Source organism: Labeo rohita, chromosome 21 (genome assembly GCF_022985175.1).
Source record: "Labeo rohita strain BAU-BD-2019 chromosome 21, IGBB_LRoh.1.0, whole genome shotgun sequence".
Taxonomy (NCBI): domain Eukaryota; kingdom Metazoa; phylum Chordata; class Actinopteri; order Cypriniformes; family Cyprinidae; genus Labeo; species Labeo rohita.
In genome coordinates, this window is record NC_066889.1 from 25,535,509 (window position 1) to 25,562,768 (window position 27,260).

The 27,260-nt window shown below is 32.3% G+C and overlaps 1 protein-coding gene across 1 annotated transcript; it reads right to left on the minus strand.

Annotated features, from left to right (window-relative positions):
• Positions 1-1,944: 1,944 nt before the first annotated feature.
• Positions 1,945-25,679, minus strand: nr5a1b (nuclear receptor subfamily 5, group A, member 1b). The gene is made up of 7 exons (XM_051092363.1): positions 25,470-25,679; positions 24,508-24,626; positions 23,869-24,010; positions 21,610-22,355; positions 9,429-9,548; positions 9,182-9,329; positions 1,945-4,448 (listed from the first exon to the last, which is right to left on the minus strand). Exons 2-7 carry the CDS (start codon positions 24,607-24,609, stop codon positions 4,195-4,197), a joined length of 1,512 nt encoding a protein of 503 aa, XP_050948320.1. The 5' UTR covers positions 24,610-24,626; positions 25,470-25,679; the 3' UTR covers positions 1,945-4,194.
• Positions 25,680-27,260: the final 1,581 nt, after the last annotated feature.

Below are 27,260 nucleotides of genomic sequence, written 5' to 3' on the forward strand. Positions count from 1 at the left end.
AGTTTTGATATATTTTCGGTAGGAAACTGAACATGATCTTTACTTATTATCCTAATGATTTTTGGCATAAAAGAAAAAATGATCATTTTGACCCATGTATTGCTGGCTATTGCTATACTTACTACTGGTTTTGTGGTCCAGTGTCACATATCAGTGCAGCAGCATTTGGAATAACATGAGGGTAAATACATGATTTTTGTGTTTAATTTAAGGTACACTATGACTTTAACAGAAACAGACATTATGAAAACAGTCTTTCTGAACCTACAATAACTCCTTTCATGTATAGGCTCCTGCGTCAGTCACAGGATGTGACATCATTGGTTCTGATGACGAAAAGGAACTATCTATCAAAAGATAGAAGCGAGAGATGATAGACAAGACAATGTTAGCAGAGGTATTGAGCAGTTTATGTGTGTGTGTCCTTTCTGAGGGTGGAAGGTTTTTGGGTCTTCAGGGAAGCAGCCGTGTGAAAAAGGTGGTATGAGGTCTTTCATGTCAAATGACCAATTAATGGAGCTGAAGAGGCCCTTAAGTGTGTCATGTTTGCACACACCCTCCCTCAAACGCACATACACACTCAAACATCCACACACTGGCTGAAAGGACCCATTTTACGGCTCTCTAACACATCAGCCACTCACACACCTGTTCCCACGTCCACTCTCTCACACAGACACATACGCGCAGACACACACGGTGCCCTGGCACTAAACCAGAAGCTCTCACGTTAATTGTATCCTGACTTTCACTCCGGCTCTCTCAGGTGCAGTATTGAACCCTCACACACACATACGCAACCATGCGCGCACACACACAGCTCTTTGAAGATCTGTGAAAAGAAAAATGATTTTTTTTCCCATTTTAATTTTGCACTTTCAAAAGAGCCAGCTGTGCTCTCCCGCTCTCCCCCTTTTCTCGATTTATTTTTTTCCTCTCCTTGCAAAGACTCTGTGTTTACTGGGTTTAGTATAAAGCAAAGAATACAAGATTGTTTTGGATGTCTATTAGCATTTTTTTCTTTGATATAGTTATTATTAATATCATTTTATCAAAATTTAAATACCATGTAATGTTAAGTCAATGAGTATTGTTATTTGCACTAATTTATTAATATATTCGTTATTTGTTTTGTTATTTGTACTTTTTTTTTTTTTTTCTCTTTATTTTTTCAATAAATTTTTGAAATTTTTTGGCACTGCAGGAAATAGTTTGATTTTATTTTTATGAATATGGTGCATGTTATTATTTGTTGTTTTTCTCTCTTTTTTCTTTTCTTTTTTTCAATGAAAATCTTGAGGCAATGAGAAGGCAATTTTATTATTTGTTTTTATTTTTGTTTTTCGTATTTGTATATTTACATGTTTCAGGGAAATAAATGATTTATACATTATTTTATGATATTTTATTTTATTTTTGTACTCTTGACTTTTTTATAATGCTATTCAAATCTGAGAGGCAATTTGTTATTATTTGCATTTATTTATTTTAATTGGCGTTTATCTGAATTTCAGTTTTTTTTTTTTTTTTTTAAGTTTTTTGCATAAATATATATATATATATATATATATATTTTTTTTTTTTTTTTTTTTTTTTTTTTTCAATTTTAGAAATATGATGCATGTTATCATTTGCTGTTTTCCTTCTATTTGGACACTTAAGTCATGCATCTAAGATAGATAGATAGATAGATAGATAGATAGATAGATAGATAGATAGATAGATAAAAAGGACAAACCGTCCACTACTTATTTAAAAGAAAGATAGCATAAGCTATTATAAGCTATTGTTTGCTACATGAAGTGTTATCTAAAGCAAACAAAAACCACATATTACTAGCGGAATTTCTGACTGGATTTCGCCCGCGAAAATTCGCCAAGCAACACTGAACGTGATCGCACCTTTAGACAAACAAAAAACTGAGGTAAACTATTATCTGCTGGTTTAAATAATTTGTATTTATTCATTTGAAACAATACAGTTAAGCACATTCATAACAAATGTCATTAACACAAACATGTTACATGAATGAGAACTTGACCAATCAGACACTCCACTATACAAAAATGAAACATGCTGAGATATCATAATCAGCTTGGCCTAAGCTTGAGAGGGGCTTAATATTGAGATGACTTTTTTTAACAGTCACACACACAAACACTCTCACACACTCACACATTAGAACGCACAGAGACACAAACGCACATCTGAATCGTTATTTATGCCGATTGATTCTCTCAGCTTCACAGGATCAACAGTGTTAGTGTTAAGGCAGAATTGCAAGTCCTAATTTACCTCCCCTTTCCTCAGCATATGCACACACACTCAGCTCATTATAAACATACAATCTTGTGGTGACATGATAGTTTTATTGTGTCTGATAACTACTTGTACAGACTTTAAGAGCTCTGTTCCAAAACCTAGTGCGCTGCCTCGCTGTCTACTTACTATGATGCCTATGTAGGCAGTGTCCTAATCATTGCACCGCATGAGTGACTAACTTGAAATAATCTATAGACAGCAATTGAGCGTGACACACAAATATGCTAGACTTGACTCATCTTCAGTGTCACATGATCCTTCAGAAATCATTCTAATTTGCTGATTTGCTGCACATGAAATATATTGTCACTGTGCATTCTGGGATTGTCTTCAGACGATGCTGCCTTGGCCATACAACATTTCATAGGAAGCGTATATGATGCTGTCCAGGCAGCTCACTAGGTTTTATGGCAGAGCTATTATGTGTGTGCTATGTGTTGAATGAGGCCTTACCCCTTTCTTTGTCCCTCTTGCTTTCAATCTTAACAAGGGAGCGTTAATGAAGGTTGTTTAGCTCGTTTACTGGCCTTTTTTGAGGAAATCATTAGATTTCAGCTTATCGTTTCATTTGTGCTTTACTTTGTAGGCCTATTTATTAAAACACCTCATTTGTCATGACAGATATGTCACTGCTTCCTGTCTAAGTGGGCTGTTCTTGGCTGTGACTGTGCCTCACCTGATCTTTTGATTACTGATGTTTTTTTTTAAGAACAAGTGCTTCTCAGTGTGTGCGTGTGTGTGTAATGAGAGGGAAGGCACAATCTGTTGCTTTTTTTTTAATAAAGTGCTAAGGGGATGATGTATTTTTGTAGGCCAAAATCCCAGAAAAGTGCATTTTACACACAGTAGCACTTCCAGTTTCATCGTTCTGAAGTCAGTGGGTTTTTTAAATGGTTAATATGCCTGAAATAAACTCAAGATATTAAAGGGATATTTCACCCAAAAATTAAAATTACCCCATGATTTACTCACCCTCAAACCATCCTAGGTGTATATGACGTTATTCTTTCAGATGAATACAATCGGCGATATATTAAAAAATGTCCTGGCTCTTCAAAGCTTTATAATGGCAGTGAATGGGTGTTGAGATTTTGAAATCCAATAAAGTGCATCCATCCATCGTAAAAAGTACTCCACATAGCTCTGGGGGGTTAATAAAGGCCTTCTGAAGTGAATCGATGCATTTTTGTAAGAAAAACATCTATATTTAAAACTTTGTAAACCATAATCTCTAGTTTCCGCTAATTGTCGTACACGCGTTTATAAAGTTTTTATTTTATTTTTCTTACACAGATGCATCAATTCATTTCAGAAGGCATTGGATAGATGCACTTTATTTTGCTTCAAAATCTCAACACTCATTCACTAAAACTTACATTTTTATATAACACCAGTTTTATATAACACCAATTGTATTCATCTGAAAGAAGGAAGTCACAGACATGATGGGTTGAGGGTGAGTAAATCATGAGGTAATTTTCATTTTTGGGTGAACTATCCCTTTAAGATGTTTAGCTTTTTACTTCTAGTTATTGTATTTAGGCTTTCAAAATGTGTTAATTTGAGAATATTGAGAACTTTTGTTGCTTACAGAACTTCTTTTCTGCAATAATCCAAAAACCAATGGAAAATTTGGAATTGTTGGGTTTTTGCTGCCGTCCTGTTTGGCCTACAAAAATGCGTCTTCACCACTGCACTCTAGATCATAAATACAGTCATTAACACTGATATCTCCCCTCTTTCCTTTCAGAAACACAGTGGCATGGTTGATGAGGTTTTCTGTGTGCGAAAGACGTCTGCTGCAAAACATCTAGTCGATAACAGTGTCATCTGCGAAGGAATCTGGCCTGTGAATGTGCGTGAGTGTGTGTGTCAGATGCAGGTTCTCTTGGCATGCAGCATTTCTATGAGGAGGTTGTTGCACGGCACCTCTCCGCTCAGGTGTTTGTAGCACAGGTAGTCTTCGGCTTGCGTGCTGAGCGCTCTGAGCTCGGGAAGGCGCAGCAGAATCTGGCTAAACCTGTCCGGGAATTGGGGATACGCACACAGTGTGTACTCCAACAACGCGGCGTTCACCTGCTCGTACACGCTCTCCACGTAAGGCTGGTTTTCCAACAGTTTCACATCTGCAGTTAGAGAGAGGAAGCAGGGTTATTAGTGTGAACTGAAACTGAAACCATGAAAACGTACATTACTTTCACATACATGCATTATAATCTGAAAAATATACATATTTATAAATTGTAAATAAAATATAAATATAACATAAATGTTAACTGTTAAAATAAAATAACTAAACTTGAACTAATACAAACTAAAATATCTAAAACTAAATCAACTAAACTTTTTTTTTAGTTGATTAGTTTGTTATTTTAGTTTACTCATATCTCAAATTAAATAAACTAAAACTGATAAAATAAATAAATATAAAAAATAAAATAAAAATGAAATACTATAATAAAAAAATAATCAGCTAGTTGCAAAAGCAACATTTCTCATTTTGGTTTAGGTTAAGCACTATAATAAACTAAAACTAATGAATTAAAACGAATAATTGAATTATTTTCATTTCATTTTAAGTTGAAAGTTGAAATACTAAAATAACTAAAACTAAATAAGTTGTAATAAAATGTCAAATAAGTTAAATAATTAGAAATATTATAAAATGAATACATACACAATATTATATGTTATATGTTTATTTTAACTTGAAGTACTAAAATAACTAGTAAAAAATTAATAAATACTGTGTAAACACAATATTTAGTGCTGTCAAATGATTAATCACATCCAAAATATAAGGTTTGGTTTTGTTTACATAGTATATATATATATATATATATATATATATATATATATACAGTCACATACAGTATATATTTTGAAAATATTTACTTACTAGTATTTACATGTATTTATTTATATTCATGTAACTGATATTTTATATAAATATTTTTAATATATATTAAATATATACATGAATGTTTTTGTATTTATATATACATAATAAGTAAACATAGCACACACACATATATTATGTAAACAAAAACTTATTTTGGGTGTGATTAATCATTTGAAAGCATTAATAATCTTAAAAACTAATGAAAATCTGCCGTTCAACATTGCACATTTTCACTTAGTTTAACTTGAAGTACTAAAATAACTAAAACAAACTATATACTATACAGACATGTAAAAAAAAAAAAAAAAATTAATAAACATTTTTAGCTAATTTGATCTACTTGCCATTTCTCATTTTCGTTTAGCAGTGTGACACTAATAAATATTTTTAAAACAAAACTAAAACTAATAGAAATGACAAAAACAACAAAATTATCAAAACTTTAACTAAAAGTAAAAGCAGAAAATAAAATCTAATTCAAAATACGCACAAAAACAGTATATCAATGGTACTAAAATAACACTGAGATGCACCGATAGAGTCTCAATAAAGACTGAGTGGAAAATGGGTTTTCAAGCACTTTCTGAACGCACACAAATACAAACACTCGCGCACACGCACGCACACACAGCCCTCAGGCACTCTTATTATGAAAAGCAGCTTTTCTTGCCGCTAAATTGCTCTCACTTAAGGGAACGCGAACAATAAAGGAGCATTTTCTCCTGAAGCTGAGAAAGAGAGGGCCGCGGCGGCGCGGACCAATATGGGGTCAATCCATTAAACTTCTTTTGAGCCGGAGTCTCGCTATAGACGGCGTGTGTGCGTCTGCGAGCGGATACGGGGTCCGGCTCTCTGCCTTTGTGAACGGGAGCGATTCAGCAGGCTTTCATTTTAATTAAGCCCATTACCCAGTTACCGCGCGCCCCCGCGCCACACAAAACAAGCTGCCACTCGCGACAAATAGACCGATACACGCGCGTCCTCGTTAGCGGGGCTCGAAATCAATGCAATATTCATCTTTTGAGAAGTTAATTAGCCTCGGTCAAACCCTAGCGGAGGAAATACAGATACGCTCAATAAGACGCGGAGGACGGGGTGACGGGCGCTGACGCCGAGCCTATGAAAATCTCTTTTATATTCAACTATTAAAACATCAGCAGCAGCATTGCTGAACGGAGGGAGAGAGACACAGAAAGAGAGAGGAAATTTCACACCTCTTCCTCATTAATAAAAAGCCGTTTTGGCCTCTGAAATTAGTTAAGAACTAAAACTCATTAAAACACTTTAGAGGAACTTATTAAGAGAAACATTATTAAAATAGGCTAAAAATTAGAAGACATCTCATCGAATGATAACTACATGCACATAACTGGAATAATGTAACATCAGTCATGTTACTGGAATTCAACAGGTGTAAGCGAAACATTTAAAAACGTTAACGAGATTTTAGGACACAATCTTAGTCCATTTGACACAAGGTTAATAAAAAGTCTTTTGAAAAAAGTTTTACTAAGTAGAAATACTCCACTATTTACAATGCAAAACTCAACCATTAATGGAAAATATAAACTGCAAAAAGCATTCTGATTATGATGTCACAACCATAAGCACATTAATTCACTACAGTTCAACGGTTTGGGGGTCAATATTTTTTTCTTTTGATACTTTGAGACATCAAGGACACATTAAACTGATCAAAAGTGGCAGATACATATGAATCAGCATATTAGAATGATTTCTGAAGGATCACGTGACACTGAAGACTGGAGCAATGATGCTGAAAATGTAGCTTTGGATCACATTAATTACATTTGAAAATATATTCAGTTGTTTTAAATTGTAATCATTTAAAAAAATGTTTACAAATCCCCAAACTTTTGAACTGTATAGTATACAGTTCACATGCAAAGACATCAGCCAAACCAAAGCTCATTTACATATGAAAATCTCTTTAGTTATATTAAAGAACGCTACACTCTAAAAAATGCTGGGTGCAGTCTGCTGGGTCATTTTATTGGGTTGTTTTTAAAAATTTTTTACCCAGGTGCTGTTGTCTTTTTTAACCCAAATGCTGGGTTCAGCTTGTTGGGTCATTTTATTGGGTTTAATACACTAAAATTACAGTTCACTTCTTCAGTGAAATAAAGGTTTATATACATTTTATTTCATTTATAACGTCTTTACTGTGCTGTAAATTGTATTATTTTATTCAACACAAGATAAGGATGAGTCAGTCAGCTGCATCAGCAGCAGTTGTTTTGCATGATGGAAACGCCTTTTGCCTTGCATAAAATAAAAGGATTTTATTTGTTATTGTACTGACTTTAATCTTAAAATATGTTCTCTAATGTAAGTACTGTTTTTGGAGTCAGTCATGGCATCTTTCAGCTACGAAAGTTCGCAGTTAACCCCGGCCAACAGCAGCCCTTCATCGGCTCAGATTTCGGCGACACGCCGGCATGAGAATTAGTGCTATTTCAGTAAAAAGCGACTACAGAGAACTGTTGAATACACTAAAATTAATATTCTTCTTTTAAATGTTACATTTTTATGTCTAAAATGCTTATTAAATGAGTTTAAATGTATGTAATATTGTAAACTATGTGTCCATGTGTTCTTGCTTAATAATATTTTTATAAGTTCCAGGAATATAATATATATATAAAAAAAAGCTGATTTAAATAAAATAACCCAGCATGGTTGGTAAAAACATTTAACCCAACCAGCTGGGTCAAGATAACCCAGCATGTGTTGTGTCCAATATTTACCCAGCGCTGGGTTGCCAAATAACCCAAGTTGGGTTGTTTTTCACCCCACATTTTTTTAGAGTGCACAAAACATTTTATTTTAAATTGTAATCATTAAAAAAAATGTTTACAAATCCCCAAATGTGTGAACTGTATAGGGTGCATTTCACATGCAAAGACATCAGCCAATCAAATCAAAGCTCATTTACATATGAAATTCTCTTTAGTTATATTATATTAAAGAACACCACACTCTAAAAATGCTGGGTTCAAGTTGTTGGGTCATTTTATTGGGTTATTTTTAAGATTTTTTTTTTTACTCGGGTGCTGGGTAGTTTTTTTGTAACTAAGTTGTTGGGTCATTTTTAATGCTGGGTTGTTTTTTTCTACCCAACCGCTGAGTTAAGTGTACCTCTGACTTACTGTGTTGTAAATTCTATTATTTTATGCAACGCAACATAAGGATGAGATGACAGTCAGCTGCGTCACTTCGCATGATGGAAACGCCTTTCGCCTTGCATAAAATAAATGGATTTTATTCGTTATAGTACTGAGTTTTTGATGCTAAAATATGTTCTCTAATGTCAGTACTGTTTGTTTATGGGCAGTTTTGGAGTCAGTCATGGCATCTTTCAGCTACGAGTGAAACGTGAGGCCACGGTCTGTTACCCCGGTGAACAGCAGCCCTTCACCAGCTCACACCAGCACGAGAATGAATGCTATTTTGGTAAAAAATTATTACAGAGAATGGTTGAATACACTAAAATGAAAATGCTACTTTTAAATGTTACATTTTTATGTCTAAAATGCTTGTTAAATGAGTTTAAATGTATGTAATATTATTATTGTTGTTACCTATAGTAATTCTGTGTGTGTTTTTATAAGTTCCAGTCCATTTTAAGCCAGCAATATAATAACAATGATTTTTAAACAATAGATGACTTAAATAAAACAACCCAGCATGTTTGGTAAAAGCATTTAACCCAACCAGTTGGGTCAAAATAACCCAGCATGTGTTCTGTCCAATATTTACCCAGCGCTGGGTTGCCAAATAACCCAAGTTAGGTTGTTTTTAACCCAGTATTTATTAGAGTGTAAACCCAAAAAGTAGCCTGTTTGCAAAACTAAGCGCTTTCTTGTAAATTCGCTCCATTTTGGAAGTTTAATTCTCAGATTTAAGTTCTCAGTGATATGCATGTTGTTGTCTCACCAGGGTTGAAGAGGATGAGGTATTTGAGACAGGCGGTTTCTCTGCGGTCCAGCTGAAGCTCTTGTAGACGCTGCACCAGCTCCTGACCTCTCTGTATCATCCCGCTCAGAGTGACCCCTGCCTGGGCTAGTAAAGACGCAAGCTCAACCTGACACACACATAAACATATACTATATGAAATAAACAGATCAAGAGCATACATGTGCCTATTGTGTCTGTTTTGAGTGTGTGTTTCTGTGTGTGTTACCTCCTGTCCAGTAATGAGAAGCACACTGTCCTCTTTCCCATGATGCATCTGTCTGGCGATGTAGTCCAGCACAAGCAACTCACTCCAGCAGTTATGCAGCAACTTCATCTGATCTCCCACCTGTGGAATGAATGAGAGTGAGATGTGAATGAAAATAGACACAAAATATTATAAATAATTTAATTATTATTTTATAACTTAATTTTATCATTGCAAATATATATTTTTAATATTTTTATATATGCATTATGTAGATTTTATTTTAGTAATTATTTATTTTGTATAAAATAGTGTTGCTTTGTCATAGCTCAAGAAATTTAATGGGAGTCATATAATATATTTTTATAGTAGTTATATATAATTTAATAAGTGAATCTCAGTTGTTTCTCTATAAATTATAAACAACAAAAAAGACTTTGATGACAAGTATTTTTGTTTTTAATTGAAAATGTTTGGAAAATTTGAGTCTCTTCTGAAACTTAAGAAGAGAAAAATTAATTTTCTTATAAGAAAAAAGCAGAAGTCTCCATTTTATTTACTTTTTAATTAATTAATTAATGTTTTTTAATATAAAATATTATTGCTCTGACGTTTACCTTTTATAGCTCAGGATATGTAATATTTATTAATAAATATTATCAATACTTTCTCATTTATTTACAATTATATAATATTTATATTAGTTATATTAATATATCAGTTATATATAATTTAATAAGTGAATGTCAGTTGTTTGTCTACAAATTATGAAAAAAAATTACTCTTTTGATGATTGCAAATATTTTGTTTTTTTTTTTTATTGAAATTTGTGGAAAATTTGAGTCTCAAAAATTAATTTTTCTTTAAAAAAAAACTCATTTTTTATTTGCTTTTTTACATTTTTTTTTTTTTGTATAAAATACTATTGCTCAGGAAATTGTTTTACTACATGAGATATATGACTATATATATGATTATATATATGATTATATATATATATATATATATATATATATATATAATGAGTATATGACTATAAATATGATTGTGTATATATATATATATATATATATATATATATATTTATATTTTATATGAAATGTACATTTTTATAAAATATCAAAGTATAGAACTATATAAAATGAAAAGGAAAAGACTATTTGTCTATGAAAAGACTATTTGAATTATGTTATTTAGTTATTTATGTATTCATTTATTTGTCATATTTATTTACAATTTTTATCATTTATATTTGTTTTTGTATAAATGTGTTTTTTATATAATTACATTTTTATATAACATTAAAAAAATATATAAAATATCAAAGTATAGAACTATATAGACTATTTGATAAGACTGATTTATTTATTTTTGCTTTTTATTTATGAAAATTTTGGAACATTTGAGTCTCTTCTAAAACCCTAGATAAACAACAACGATGAGAAAAGCGACTGAAAATTATTGAAAGATCCTATTTTATGTACTGTACATGAAATATGGCATGCAATGAAATATGCAATTCAATATACATATTTTCTTATTTAGTGCAATACAATGTGAATATGTCAATGTGCCTACACACATACACATTCAGACATGTTTAAAAGGAGCCTCACCCACACAAAATTTCCAGAGAGCTGCAAGTTTTCCACCGCCAACACAATAGCATTGAGTTACTGTATAAAAATGGAACAGAATGGACTGAACCATCATTCAGATTAGCAGAAATGTGAGTCAGCCTTCATTCAACAGTCGGACGCTATTGTGCACATTCACAGTCCAATTTAGCAGGTGGAATTAGATTGAAAATAGCCAATTATGTTCATGATATAATTCTACAGAAACAACTTTCAGCTCACTGTTGCATATGACATTCGTGACCCCTCAGGAGCCTCCTGGGGCGGCACAGTTAATTGCAGCAGAAACGCACTTGTTTTTTTTTTTTTTTAAAGCGCATAGAATTGGACGGCAGCTCCATCACTCCCTTTATGCCACGCTGCTGTTGCCATGACGAGAGAATGTACGGCACATTCTGCACACAGTGAAGGAAGCTGGAGTCTGTCTGTTGCTGTAGATATGCAAGAACACGATGTGCTACACGATCGACATGCAATGCTTTCTATGCAAATGGAGGAAAGCAATACTGAGGTGAATGCTATTAAATACCACTTTAATGTACTTTAAACAAATCATTTCAAATCTAAAGACTGAAAGTTTTGTAATTATGTAATCAGCTGATTACTAGTTGCAGGCAACTAGTGTTTTTAAATATGAAAATCAAATATATGTCACTCAAAATGCAAAAGATAAATCACATGAAAGTGAGTAAATGATATTTTCACTTTTCATCTATCCTTTTAACCTTGTTGTTTGAAAAAACAAATAAAAAGCAAGTAATGCTTGCTTATTTAAGCTTACTGAAGTAGCTTAGGCTAGTGAATGTTGTGATGTTAGTTAGAATACAGAGAAACAGCTTCAGACTAAAGCTCTTTTGAAGCAAGCCATTTCTTGAAAAGCAATTTCCAGCTGCCTTCATGAATAAACATAGAAACACACTTTTATTTGACTTGAAATGAACCTGCTGCATGCAATGCTAGCCATTACTGTAGAAAATCAAAGTACAATCAAACAATAGTGTGATTTACACCAAAGTGCTCATGCTGAAAGTTGAGAAATAATGTTACAACTGCTACCTCAATTTCAACACTGCATTTAGAATGCAAATGAACAAATAAATAAAAATGTATGCATAGATAGATAGACAGACAGATAGACAGATGATAAATAAATAGACAGACAGACAGACAGACAGATAGATAGATAGATAGAACGATAGAACGATAGATAGATAGATAGATAGATAGATAGATAGATAGATAGATAGATAGATAGATAGATAGATAGATAGATAGATAGATAGATAGATAGATAGATAGATAGATAGAAAGAAAGAAAGAAAGAAAGAAAAAATGATAGATAGATAGATAGATAGATAGATAGACAGAATGATAGAAAGAATGATAGATAGAAAGAATGATAGAAAGAACGATAGATAGAACGATACATAGATGATAGATAGAATGACAGAACAACAGATATTATTGATAGATAGATAGATAGATAGATAGATAGATAGATAGATAGATAGATAGATAGATAGATAGATAGAAAGAAAGAAAAAATGATAGATAGATAGATAGATAGATAGATAGATAGATAGATAGACAGAACAATAGAAAGAATGATAGATAGATAGAAAGAATGATAGAAAGAACGATAGATAGAACGATAGATAGATGATAGAATGACAGAACAACAGATAGATAGATAGATAGATAGATAGATAGATAGATAGATAGATAGATAGATAGATAGATAGATAGATAGATAGATAGATAGATAGATAGATAGATAGAAAGAACGATAGAACGATAGATAGAAAGAAAAAATGATAGATAGATAGATAGATAGATAGAATGATAGAAAGAATGATAGATAGATAGAAAGAATGATAGAAAGAACAATAGATAGAACGATACATAGATGATAGATAGAATGACAGAACAACAGATATTGATAGATAGATAGATAGATAGATAGATAGATAGATAGATAGATAGATAGATAGATAGATAGATAGATAGAAAGAAAAAATGATAGATAGATAGATAGATAGAAAGAACGATAGATAGATAGATAGATAGATAGATAGATAGATAGATAGATAGATAGATAGATAGATAGATGGACAGATGGATAGAAAGAAAGAAAAAATGACAGATAGATAGATAGACAGAACAATAGAAAGAATGATAGATAGATAGATAGATAGATAGATAGATAGATAGATAGATAGATAGATAGATAGATAGATAGATAGATAGATAGATAGATAGATAGATAGATAGATAGATAGAAGATAGATAGATAGATAGATAGATAGATAGATAGAAAGAAAAAATGATAGATAGATAGATAGACAGAACAATAGAAAGAATGATAGATAGACAGAAAGAATGATAGAAAGAACGATAGATAGAACGATAGATAGATGATAGATAGAATGACAGAACAACAGATAGATAGATAGATAGATAGATAGATAGAAAGAACGATAGAACGATAGATAGATAGATAGATAGATGATATATAGATAGATAGATAGATAGATAGAAAGAAAGAAAGAACGATAGAACAATAAATAGAACGATAGATAGAAAGAAAGAACGATAGAATGATAGATAGAACGATAGATAGATAGATAGATAGATAGATAGATGATAGAAAGAACGATAGATAGATAGATAGATAGATAGATAGATAGATAGAATGACAGAACAACAGATAGATAGATAGATAGATAGATAGATAGATAGATAGATAGATAGATAGATAGATAGATAGATAGAATGACAGAACAACAGATAGATAGATAGATAGATAGATAGATAGATAGATAGATAGATAGATAGATAGATAGATAGATAGATAGATAGATAGATAGATAGATAGATATGCAAACATTAAAGGAACAGTCAACCGAAAAATGACTTGTTCACTGGATGAAGCTGTATTATTCATTATGGAATCATATTTTTGCCAGAAGCAAATTTAAAAACCTCTTAAACATGCAGCTTTTTGCTTCACAAGGCATTAATTGATGGACTGGAGTAGTGTGGATTAGTTGTGGATTATTGTGTTGTTTTCATCAGCTGTTTAAGCTCTGATTCTGATGGCACCCATTCACTTGCATGGCCTGAGGGTGAGTCATTTTTCAAGAAATGTTCACATTCCTTTAATAGCTACATTATTTTCACATGACTTTCAGAGGACTACTAGAGAAAAAACAGGTAAAGAAAAATAGGTTTATCAATAAAAGTGACAAACAGCCCAAAGAAAAAAAAACGATACACTAAGGACTTTCAGGAAAACAAACTTCCCTATTGAAAACTGAACCTGCAACTTACTACCATTAGTGTAGTAGCATTTTTCAGCTTGTCCTCGGCGGCATCACCATAAGTGCTGTGTGAGGCCGCTTTTGGAGAGTGTCAGATGCCCTTGGCACCCCAGTGTGGGCTATTATATGGGACAGAGAAAAAGCTTTGCTCTGAAAAGATTATGAGTAAAACAAGACCCTTGTCCATTTCTCAGCAGTAGCTGTTGACTCTGAAATCGCACACAGACGCATACACATTCACATCCACACTTGAACGCCACAACACTTCCCTGTCAGTGCTTTATATATTTTGTAACCCTCATTTATCGGCGATAATACCTGCCCGCTGCCCCAGACTTCCACAACACAGGCTTTATTCTTGTTGCTATTTCTTTCTCCGATGTATCTCTGTGGAATAAACCCTCCTCTTTTTGTGTTAGAGGAATCTGAGATTTTGACCCAGAAGGACACAAACGTCCATTTGTAAGAATGTGGAAGTAAAACTCACAGAGACCACAAAGAACAGAAGATATATTTAGAAACCAGTTTTAGTGTACAGCTTACTGCTCAGTATAGCTGTTTACTATTACTATATATACTTAATGAGCAGCAAATCAGCATATTAGAATGATTTCTGAAGAATAAAGTGGCATTGAAGACTGGAGTAATGATGCTGAAAATTCAGCTTTGCATCACAGGAATAAATTACATTTAAAAATTTTTTTTTTTTTTTTTTTAAATATATGGCTTTTCTGAACATCGCTGATGCACACAAACCATCCTAAATATCTTTCAAAGTGTCAGACACACCACATATGTTTGTCTTCAGAGGGTACATAAACTAACAGTTCACATCCGGCATAGATGTGGGTGTGATGTGTGTAGATGAACACACCTGTTCAGGTAACTGTGTGAAGTGGAAACAATCCATCAGCACAGACAGAGAAAGTGATGACGGTATTTGTACTGCCCCATCCTGTCTCAGGGGCTTTATTACAGTCAGTCAGTATGTCATGTCACTTGTCACATGTCACAAAACTACCGTAGTATCACCATAGCTTATATGAATATGGTATTTTGGTACAGGCCTAAATCAAAGTACCATGGTATTACTGATATCTGTACACTTTCAGAAAATACAAAAGCTGTCACTAGTGTGGTACATTTTAAAAAAATACACCTTTGTACCTTTTTTTTTTTTTTATATCTCTAAATGATGCATATTAGTACCTAAATGTTACATATTGGTACCTTTGAAAGGATACCGACCAGTGACAGCGTTTGTGTTTTTTTCTTGTTTTTTTAAGTATCACCAGTTTTTTTTTCAGAATTTTTGTTGTTTTCGTTATTTTTATTATTTTATTTATTTTTATCAGTTTTAGTTTGTTTATTTTTTGCTGTTTCAAGTAAAACTAAATTAAAATAAATTTGTTTTATATTTTATTTTAGTTAACATTTATCTTGTTTCAGATTATGATTTTTTATTTGAATTTTTTGTTTTAAATTTTTTGTCATTATTATTTATTTATTATTTATTAGTTTTAGTTTATTTAGTTTTTTTGCTATTTTAGGATTTCAAGTAAAACTATGAAAATAAAGCTAAAATAAAACAAGTTTGTGTTATATTTTATTGAAGTTAACATTTATCTTGTTTCAGTTAATGTTTTTTTTTATTTTGTTGCATTTTTGTTATTATTATTTATTTTATTCGATTTAGTTTATTTATTTATAATATGCTTTATATTATATTATATTTATTATATTATATTGTATTTTGTAATTTTTATTATTTATTTTTATCAGTCACATTATTTTTTACTCTTTAAGGATTTCAAGTAAAACTAAATGAAGATAAAGCTGTAATAAAATAAGTTCGTTTGGTATATATTTAATTTCAGTTAATGGTTATCTTCTTTCAGTTAATGAATTTTTTATTTTAGATTTTATTCTTATTATATATATTTTTTAGAAATTCTGTTGTGTGTTTTTGTCATTATTATTAATTATTATTATTATTATTATTATTATCATCTATTTTTAGTTTATTTTTTAAAACTGAATGAAAATAAAGCTGAAATAAAACGAGTTTTATTGTTTTACATTTTATTTCAGTTAACGTTTATCTTATTTCAGTTAATGGATTTTTTTGTTTTTTGAATTTTAAATTTTGAACTTTAGTCTTTGTCATTTTATTATTTATTATTTATTTATTTTTATTAGTTTAATTAATTTATTTTTTACTATTTAAGGATTTCAAATAAAACTAAATGAAAATAAAGCTGAAATAAAATGTTTGTTTTATATTTTATTTCCGTTAATGTTTATCGTGTTTCAGTTAATGGATTTTTTTAAATTTTATTTATTTATTTATTTATTTATTTTTGCTATTTTAGGATTTCAAGTAAAACTAAGTTTTTTTTTTTTTTACTGGTATTTATAAATCAGCGATGTCAACACTCTTAAAATGAAAGATTCTTCAATGGTTCTTAGGTTCGGCAAAGAATGTTCTTTTCATTGGGTCTTTTTGGAGATGAAAAATCTTTAGGTTCTTCAGATCAGTGTATTGGTTTCTAAAGAATGATAAAATAAAAAGGTTCAGTGGAATGTAAAAAGGTTTTCGTGTTACATCAGAATATAAAAACTACTTTGTTTCTAATTGGAATCTTTATTTGGAGAAGTGAATAATAGTCAGTTAAGTCTAACAACTATTTTCTGGAGGAATCCGATGAATTAAAAAGAGTGAGACTTGTTGAATAAGAGAAACCTTCACACGCGTAGGCCAGACAGAGCACATGGACACTGCAGCATTCACATTCTCCCCTTATCTGGAGTGGAATGCTGTTGCTAAACCCCCACACACACATACGCACACACACACATACACACACACACACACACACACACACACACACAGGTAGTACTGAAAAGCAAAGGACTGGAAATTGCAAGGTTTGTGCTAAAATTAAAGAAAATTAAGTTGAAGTTATAGTTGTTTAAATCATGCTGATACATGTACACTTTCAGAAAATAAGGTACAAAAGCTGTCACTCGTGTGGTACGTTTTCAAATACACCTCTGTAACTAATTTACCACTAAATGATGCATATTAGTACCTTATAGATAAATAAGAAAAGATATGGAAGTACCACTGAAATACATACTGGTTTTTTTAATTATTTGAATTTTAGATTTCTTTTGTGTGTGTGTGTGTGTGTGTGTGTGTGTATGTGTGTACTTGTTTTTGCTAGATTATGGGGACCAAATGTCCCCACAAGGATAGTAAAACCTGAAATTTTTGACATTGTGGGGACCGGCTTGTGGTCCCCATGGGTACAAAAGCTTGTAAATCATGCAGAATGAGATTTTTTGAGAAAGTAAAAATGCAGAAAGTTTTCTGTAAGGGTTAGGTTTAGGGGTAGGGTTAGGGTAAGGGGATAGAAAATACAGTGTGGACAGTATACAAACCATTGCGCCTATGGAGAGTCCCCACAAAGATAATAAACCAGATGTGTGTGTGTGTGTTTGTCATTTTTATTAGTTTATTTTTATTTATTAGCTTTAGTTTATTTATTTTTAGCTATTTTAGGATTTCAAGTAAAACTAAATGAAAACAAAGCAGAAATTATTTATTTATTTTATATTTTAGTTCAGTTAACATTTATCTTGTTTCATTTAAGGGACTTTTGTTATTTATTTATTTATTTTTAATATTTATTAAAAAAAAAATTAAAACTAAATGAAAATAAATCTGAAATAAGTTTGCTTGTTTTCAATTTTATTTCAGTTAATATTTATCTTATTTCAATTAATGGATTTTTTAATTTTAGATTTTTTTTAATTATTGTAATTTTATTATTTATTTATTTTTATTAGTGTTGTTGCTATTTTAGGATTTCATGTAAAACTAAATGAAAACAAAGCTGAAACATAAGAAGTTTATTTTATATTTTAGTTCAGTTAACATTTATCTTGTTTCAGTTAATGGACTTCTTTTTTTAGAAATTTTGTTGTGTTTTTGTCATTTTTATTATTTACTTCTTTTATTAGTTATAGTTTATATATATTTTTTGCTATATTAGGATATTAGGATAAGTTTGTTTGTTTTATATTTTATTTAAGTTAACATTTATCTTGTTTCAGTTAATGGATTTTATTTTTTAATTTTGCTATTTTAAGATTTCAAGTAAAACTAAATGAAAATAACACTGAAATAAGTTTCAGTTAATATTTATCTTGTTTCAATTAATGGATTTTTTAATTTTAGATTTTTTTAAATTTTATTGTAATTGTATTATTTATTAATTTTTATTAGTTTTAGTTTTTTTTGCTATTTTAGGATTTCAAGTAAAATTAAAATTTATTTCAGTTAACATTTATCTTGTTTCAGTTCATTATTTTTTATTTTAGATTTTTAGAAATGTTGTTGTATGTTTTTGTAATTATTTTTTTATTTTTATTAGTTTTAGCTTATTTATTTTTAAAAAAGTTTGTGATAAAATGGAAGAAAATTAAGTAGAAGTTACAGTGGTTTTTTAAATCAAATTCTGAAGCATGAATTATCATGCTGCAATTTTTTTAATTCTCATTTTTTCAGATTTTAATAATATTTAAGATTTGACCTTCCTATTGTTTTCTAAGCCTCTGTTTCCTACCTCCACTTTATCTCTTATTGTGTGTGTGTGTGTGAGAAGGTTATTCTATTATGTGTGTGCGATTTCACAGAGTATCATTGTCCGTGTGTGAGAACAGCAGCCGTGTTACTATGTATATTGTGTGTGTGTGTGATTGAAATGCTGTAATGTGTGATTGTGTTCATGCTGCATTGTCAGCAAGGTTTGGAAACACTACAGAGAGCGACAGGAGCTCAAAATGGACAAAAGAAAGGAGTGTATCCTCTATTTCCTCTAAGACAACAAACACTCTTGAGTTTATTTAAAGAGCTCTTCAGGACCACCGAAACTCAAGTGTTTTATTTAAAGACCCTTCAATGCCATGGGTTATAATGGACACAATATAGCCGCAGCTCTGCATTTATGATTGTCCTGAAAAAGTTAATGAGCCTTCTGAAGTCAATCTGAAATATACAGCAGCATTTCGGAGTCAGACTAAACTCAGACTTCCGCAATAAATTAAGTCAGAATGTATTCATGCAAATATCATGAAAATTCAGCATCAGCAAGTTTTAATAATCTTGTGATAATTGCAAAATTGCTAATAAATTAATTCAGTATAGTATCAAGTATGACTTCTCAAAAAATAGAGTTCGGGATTTTTTTTAAAGAAATTCGTAGTTTTATTTAGCAAGGATGCATTAAATTAATCAGAAGTGACAGTAAAGACTTCATGTGATCATGTGACACTGAAGACTGAAGTAATGATGCTGAAAATTCAGCTTTGCGTCACAGAAATAAATTGCATTTTAAAATATATCCAAATAGAAAACAGTCTTCTAAAATTGTAAAATTATTTTACAACATCACTGTTTTCACTGTATTTTTAATTATTTAAATCCAGCCTTGGTGAGCGTAAGAGACTTATTATGCCCTATAGTGATTATTATTATTACTAACCCTACCATGTTTAGACTTTTTCCATCAACACCAGCTCAAAGCATCATTACAATGCAGTGCTTCCTGCTATTTGTGTTATTTATGCTACAAAACCTCATAAAATGACCAGACAGCTATAATAATTTTCTCAAATACACCTGTTGATTGAATCACATCAGACATCACTGTCCGCATGCTAGAGCCATTATAAACATGACAGCAAGCCAGAGCAAACACAGCAGGCCGGGACTGCTCATCTGGAAACACACACACATACACACACTGCCTGTTCATCCATGTCAGCATCATTTCATCATGCCAACCACATCCGCTCTGTTCATACAAACATTATTGTGTGTGTGTGTGTGTGTGTGTAAAAGGCCTAATGTGACTTAATCTGATGATGCTGGATTGAAAAATACCAATGAAACTTTAATAAAGTACAGTTTTTTCAGAAAATAGAAATTAAGAGTTGAGATTTTGAGACTGAGATTAATAAATAGGTTTTCCATTGATGTATGGTGTGTTATGATACGACAATATTTGGCTGAGAAACAACTATTTGAAAATCTGGAATCTGAGAGTGCAAAAAAATCTAAATATTGAGAAAATCACCTTTAAAGCTGTGCAAATGAAGTTCTTAGCAATGCATATTACTAATCAAAAAATAAGTGTTGATATATTAACGGTAGGAAATGTACAAAATATCTTAATGGAACATGATTTTTATTGAATATCCGAATGATTTTTGGCATAAAAGAAAAATATAATAATTTTGACCCATACAATGTATTACTGGCTATTGCTACAAATATATCAGTGCTACTTAAGACTGTTTTTTGTTGTCCAGGGTCAGATATATGTTATCAGCTTTGCACTTATCAAAACAGCAATAGGGTTTCAAATGACAAAAGAAAGTATTCAAAATGTATCATTTAACCTAAAATATGCAAATGAACTATTTGCCTCAAATGCTCAATTCAATAGCTTGTCATGAACATAAGTATATAAATAAACAAGCTTCCTTTTTTTCTCCACTAAATTTGGATGTAAAACACCCATAGATTTGACCTGATTTTCTTGTCGCTGGCTTGAAATCAGAATAATGTCTTTAAAATCATTCATACGTGTGAACATGTGCAAACAAATAATTGTAACCTGCCTTAGAGAAAGACAGGAAGCGTGTCTTTGTGTCAGTAATTCTGGTGATAAAGGGATAATATGAGACTTTTTCACCTTAAAAATGATTGTTAAAAGCAGAAATGCTACAAAACACATTATATATTGTGATAAATTGTGACATGCTTGAGGAAAACAGACTATAATTTTGAAACGAGCACTCTAAAATGAGCAAGAAACAAGTATTGGATTTCATTCAGCAAATATGAGGCAAACCGGTTTTATTAAAGGGACAGTTCACCCAAAAATGAAAATTCTGTTATGATTTACTCACTCTCATGTTGTTCTAAACCTGTATGAATTTCTTACTTTTGTTGAACACAAAATATATTTTGAAAAGTTGACGACACCCATTGCCTTCCATAGTATTTTTCCCATACTATGGAAGTCAATGGGTACCATCAACTGTTTGGTTACCGACATTGCTCAAAATATCTTTTTTTTGTGATCAGCACAAGAAAGAAACTCATACAGGTTTGCAATTTCATTTTTGAACAAAATATCCCTTTAATTCAGATTCGCTGGTGTTCACACTCACCTTGAGCTCCTTAAAGAAGATGCAGCTCCGCGCCCACTCCACTATAGAGAAGAGCGTCTGATCGGCCATGTGGCACATCAGGCCGAAGGTGCTGAGCCGTTCCTGTTTGGCAGCGAGGCGTGTGTTCTGTTCCTGATTGGCTGCCACGCTCCGAGAGTTCTGTTCCTGCTGCAGGTGGGCCAGGTGAGCGCTTATCTTGCTTTGCACCTGCAGCTCATCTTGCTCACAGCGAACAAACTCCAGAACCAGGGGCGGTACCGTTAAGCCCGGAGGGGCGAGCGGCGGGCTGGTCGACACTCGTGTCTGGTCGACGTACGTGTAGCCTGGAACGGATTCTGGGGAGCTGGCGCTGGTGTAGTGCTCTGAGCTTGTGTAGTGGTCCGGGTATTCGGATTTGATGGCACGGCTGGGCAGGGTGGGATACGTCGGGTATTGTGCTGGCAGAGGGGTGTGGGCCGGGATGGGGACGGATAAGCTCAGGGAACTGGATGCGTAGAGGTTGCGTTCGTAATCGGTAGGGGCCACCGAGGTGGCGATGTTTGGGTGGGTGTTTTTTGGAGCTGGGGTTGACAGAACGGTGCTGAAGCTGTAGTCAGACTGAGGTGATGACAGCAAAGGGGGCGTGGCTTCCATCTTTAAGCCGCTTGCCCGGATGAGAGCTTTCTTCTGCTGCTTTAACGCCCGGTCTCGTTTGTACATGGGGCCAAATTTATTGCGCCCTCCTCGCATCCTATCCGCACGGACAGCTGTAAGCATAAACCATACCATATTACATCACACTTTATAATTAATGTTATTTTAGAGTATAATATCAATATTTAAAATGTTTTTAATGATAATGATAATGACAGCATGCAACATGTTCTATACTTTTTATATACTTACACACACACACACACACATATATATATATCCACATTTTTCCTCTGGTGAGAACAGGCGTGCCATTTGTAAATTTTATGGGACTGGCTTCAGATGTGCATCAAGCAATTTTTATCTGTACAAAACAGCTTGTTTTACTACTTGATATTGCAAATTGGTGTGTCTTACCAAAGTATTTTCATTTATTATCTTAATTATGAGCACACTGGTTTGTAGTGTAAACATTTTACCGTTTACTGCACGTTATTCTTCTCGTTATTTCCCTATAGCGGATAATGAACCGGAAGTCACACCCATAGACTTATTTTTGCATTTAGAAAAAAGGTGGATAAAGCTGGTTTATACAAAAAGGATATATAAAATAATAAAAACGGTATGCCACCTGTTCTGTATTTACATGTATAAATACATTTTCTAACATAATAACAATACAATTATAATATATGCAGTAATATTTTATATAATTATAGTCGAATAAATATCAAATAATGAATCTTTAGTAGTTCTACTCTACTTCAAATTTAATTTAATCCATTCTTTCCATCAGTTGCAAAAGTACTGCAGTTTTTTCTAAAAATAAATAAATATTTCAAAAGATATTTGTGGAACTTTGGAAGGTTCTTGTATCACATGAAACTGTGGAACCGTTCTAATTGGAATGTTTATTTTTAAAAGTGAAGAATCGTGTTCTACAGGCATGTTGCTTCTTGTCCGTTTCTCTAAAATTCGTCCTTCTATTAACTCACGAACTAGTTAAAAATACCTCCAAAGCCTGACTGATTAAAAATAGAGCTGTGCTTAAATGAATACTTAACCTTGATCCAGAAGCAAAGCGCGCACAGTCGGTAAGGCAAAGGTGCCTGCAGATAATAGCGACCTTGCAACAAGAACGGCGTTTTTTTTTCACTGTTGCTTTTTCTTCCGTTTTTTTCTCTAATTCTACATCTACATCTCAACCTAATCAACCGGCTGCAATGCAATTTAAATTCGTATTCGTTTAAAGAAAAATATGAATATGATTTAATCCTTTTTCAGGCAATTTTTCGATTAGGAAATATACGGATCCTGCCACAGATTGTCTTTATCTATAACCATATAATATAAACATTTGGATTCTAATAACGAATGATAAGAAAACAAATATATAAGAGTATATAGAAGTATAAGAGTACATTAATCAATATAATAAAAACAAACAGTTCTAAAAATGAAAAATATGATTTTTATAAGAACATATTTTCAATTGTAATCATTTAAATAATTTATTTATAATTATTACTTGATCTCCAATTATCCTTTGTGTATTTCAGATTTAGGCAGTTGTCTATACTAAACTGAATTTGAGATTAATTATGAGATTAAACATATTTCGCTCACCTTCCAGTCGCATCCCGACGTTCAGACATTTCTGGAAGCGGCAGAACGGACACCGTTTCCTCTGTGTTTTATCAATCTTACAATCCTGACTCTCTGCACATGTGTACCGTTTGTTATTCTGTACGGTCCTCTTAAAGAAACCCTTTTAAAAAGAAGGAAGAATATACTGTTACCATTCGACACCGCTAAGAAAAACAAACATTTAAAATGCTATTTTATTCTTTTTTTTTTTAAATTATCTACAGATAAATTGCCATGGTAACTTTAAAGTGATCAAATAGGCTACATGATTTGTTCGCAGTGAATAAAACATCAAAAAATTATTTAATAATAATTGATTTAATATGAATATATCGACTAACAAATGTTTAGCATTTAATGTTATAATCCAAAAATGAAACTGCATTTTTCAGCTTAAATAGCTGTTTCTAGCTGACCCTTAAAAATAGCTTTCCTAATGTAGCCAGGTGATTCGGTCGTATCAAATTATTACAAATAAATATATTACATTTTTAGATAAAACAAATGATATTTGAAAAACACCAACAACAAACCTGTTAGATTAATCTAATCGCATTAGGTACATTTTGGATTACTTGAAACATTTTACAGTATATTTAAACCGTTTAAAATTAATACCTTGCAGCTCTCGCAGGTTAATAAACCATAATGATAGCCAGAAACTTTATCCCCACACACCGGACACAGCTCTTCCAGGTCCGTATCATAACTGTAGTCCATCCCGCCCCGCCGAGCGCCTGCGCACAAACATATTAACACACACTTCTAAAATAGCGGTTCTTTAGTGGTTCAGAAAAAAACATCCTCTGATCAAAAACGTTGTATGAGGGTTTTGCTATTACAGGTAATTTTCATTGAAGGTTTCATTAAAGGTTTTCTAAAAAAAAAAAAATAATAGTAATATCAATAAAAAGACTAAAAAGAATGAAAAAAACCCTTGCTGACGCTAGATGCAACATTTATTTTAAGTTTACCGTGATATGAAATTGACTAATTCTATAATAAGGCCTTAAAATGTTCACATTCAATATAAACAACCATTATACACTGTAAAATAAAAAAATATATATATTTTTAAAAGTTCACAATTTCAGTCTACCTCAGATGTTTACGTTAAACTCAGAGTTATTGCTTTGCCGTTTCTTTATTTATTTCTGAAATTTGCTAGCAATTTCTGAGTGATTTTTTTTTCAGTGTAGTCTATCAAAAAGTAGCTTTCATTCCTGTCACTGACAAATCTAAGTGCGTTTAAAGATTTCGATAAAGCTGACATTTTAGCTTTGCAATTCTTTAAACAAAAAAAAAAAAAATTGAACAACAAATGTTTATAAAATCACCTTACATTAAGCAAAGGAGAAAATATTACAGCGTTGTCATTTAAAGACTAATACTGCCATGTGCCTATTTGTACTATTTAGTTAAATATCAATATATCACAGCTAAGCTGCTGTCATTAACCTGATTATGTGGTATGAAAGTATTAGTTTATTAACAAAAATATCATTCTTTGGTTGAAATGCAAATAGGTCCAAATGCCTGAAACGAAAGCATGTGATGTTGACGTGAAAGGCAACTCTTACCTGTCAGTGACTCTCTGCTCCTCTGCGGTGCTTCAGTGCTGCTGATCTCTACGCGAGGAATTTAATCACCAGAGCCGCGACACGGCGCGATCCTGCCGGTTCAGTGCGTGAGTGTTTCCCCGGTAAAAACCCGCGTTATGTGTGCGAGGACAGCTCGAGGGCAGCAGCTCTTTAGTGTTTGGCCTCGTGCGTTCACACAGTAGACATGCCCTCATATTCACACACACACATACAAAAGAGTCAATGAGCGACAGGAAGAAGCGCCTATCTGCAACAGGTACTGAGGATGGGGAGGAGACAACAGTTTCCAAGCGATTGCTTGAAATAAACTCTCTGAATAATTTCATTATTAAATTTTATTATTAAAAATAACTTAGCTTTTCTTTCAAATTGACAGACCTATTTTTATTGTTGGTATGCATACAGCTGTTTTTTTATTTTAGGAAAAAATGTACAAAAGCTGTCACTAGGCCGCAACCCTTTCAAAAGCATTTAGGTACTAATGTTTACACTTTAGGTACTAATATGTCGTTTTGAGGTACTAATACGCACCTAAAAAAAGGTACAAAAGTGTCCAAGTGACAGCTTTTGTGCCTTTTTTTTTCTGAGAGTGAGGAACAAAAATTTTAAATATTTGTGCAAATATGCTTATAGCACTTTCACATCTTAATGTAACCTTAAGTTTATTTATTATAATAAATAAAACGCGAAAAAAAACGCGTATTTATAGGATACATTTTAAAAATGTTACTATTTTACGTACTTCTTCTCCCACTGAAATCTGATTGGTTCAACAACTGATTGGTCCAACAACGGCTGACTGTCTTCCAACACCATCATTATCTTCATCACAATACTCGACTAATAAATCACGGTAAATGTTTCCTTCTTTGAGGTATAGAAGACATCTAATTGCAAGAATAACATGTAAACAAAAAAATAAGAAAACAAGACGAAAAATAGACACCCATTTCAAAGACTGTAAAGTATTCCTGAATTATTGTAAACAAGAATGTACCTTTTCAAAAAATGATTTTTCAAATATTTTCAAATGCAAAAAAGGTCACAAGTGAAATATTTCGATTTATTCTGTGGAAAATGTTTTTGTTTAATATGAAAAGAAATAATTAATGATGGTATCAGAAATCCAAAGCACAGAATTGCCGCTATTTCTTGATATTTTAACATTTATCCTTATTTATTATTCAAAAGAGAAAGTTAAATCACGTATAAACACACACACTGTATCCCTAATTGCATGTTTCCACACTGCATCAAATCGTCCTGCGCGCCCATTAACACCATAAATTAATAACTTTTTAATTCCCTTTAATGAAGCAATCGGTATTGATTTTCTAACCGCACACACGCGCTCACCCGCACAAAAGAATCTGTCATTCTGTGAATCGCGCGCACGAGTGTCTCCATATGGCGCATTTCCCATCAGTCATTGTGCTACTTAATCAATAAAGAACGTGAAAGACAACGTGCGGAGGTGCTGAAGACCTCTGCGCTCTCGCGCTCTCGTTCTCTATCAAAGGCACGTGGAACATGTGTTTGCTCACAATAACTACAATAGCTGTCGGGCTTCTTTAATTTCTCATTAGCATATTAATTAACACACTTCTGGAAAACATTTGAGTAGCACAGATCACAGGGTGAGTGCCAGAACAACATCCGAACTAAAACATGGGTCATATGTCGCCGTTTGATAGAAATAATCACATGAATTTGACAGCAGGACTAATTGTTTCAATTAGGCCTGAAATTCTTGCGTTTTGTTTTCCTGTT

Bases quoted from the DNA above. Each gene is read 5' to 3' on its own strand.
- nr5a1b (XM_051092363.1), bottom strand. From the start codon at position 24,609: ATGGACTACAGTTATGATACGGACCTGGAAGAGCTGTGTCCGGTGTGT. The intron at 22,356-23,868 runs GTGAGCGAAATA...TTATGCTTACAG, and splicing joins CGTCGGGATGCGACTGGAAG to CTGTCCGTGCGGATAGGATG. The intron at 9,549-21,609 runs GTGAGTGTGAAC...TTCATTCCACAG, and splicing joins TCTTCTTTAAGGAGCTCAAG to GTGGGAGATCAGATGAAGTT.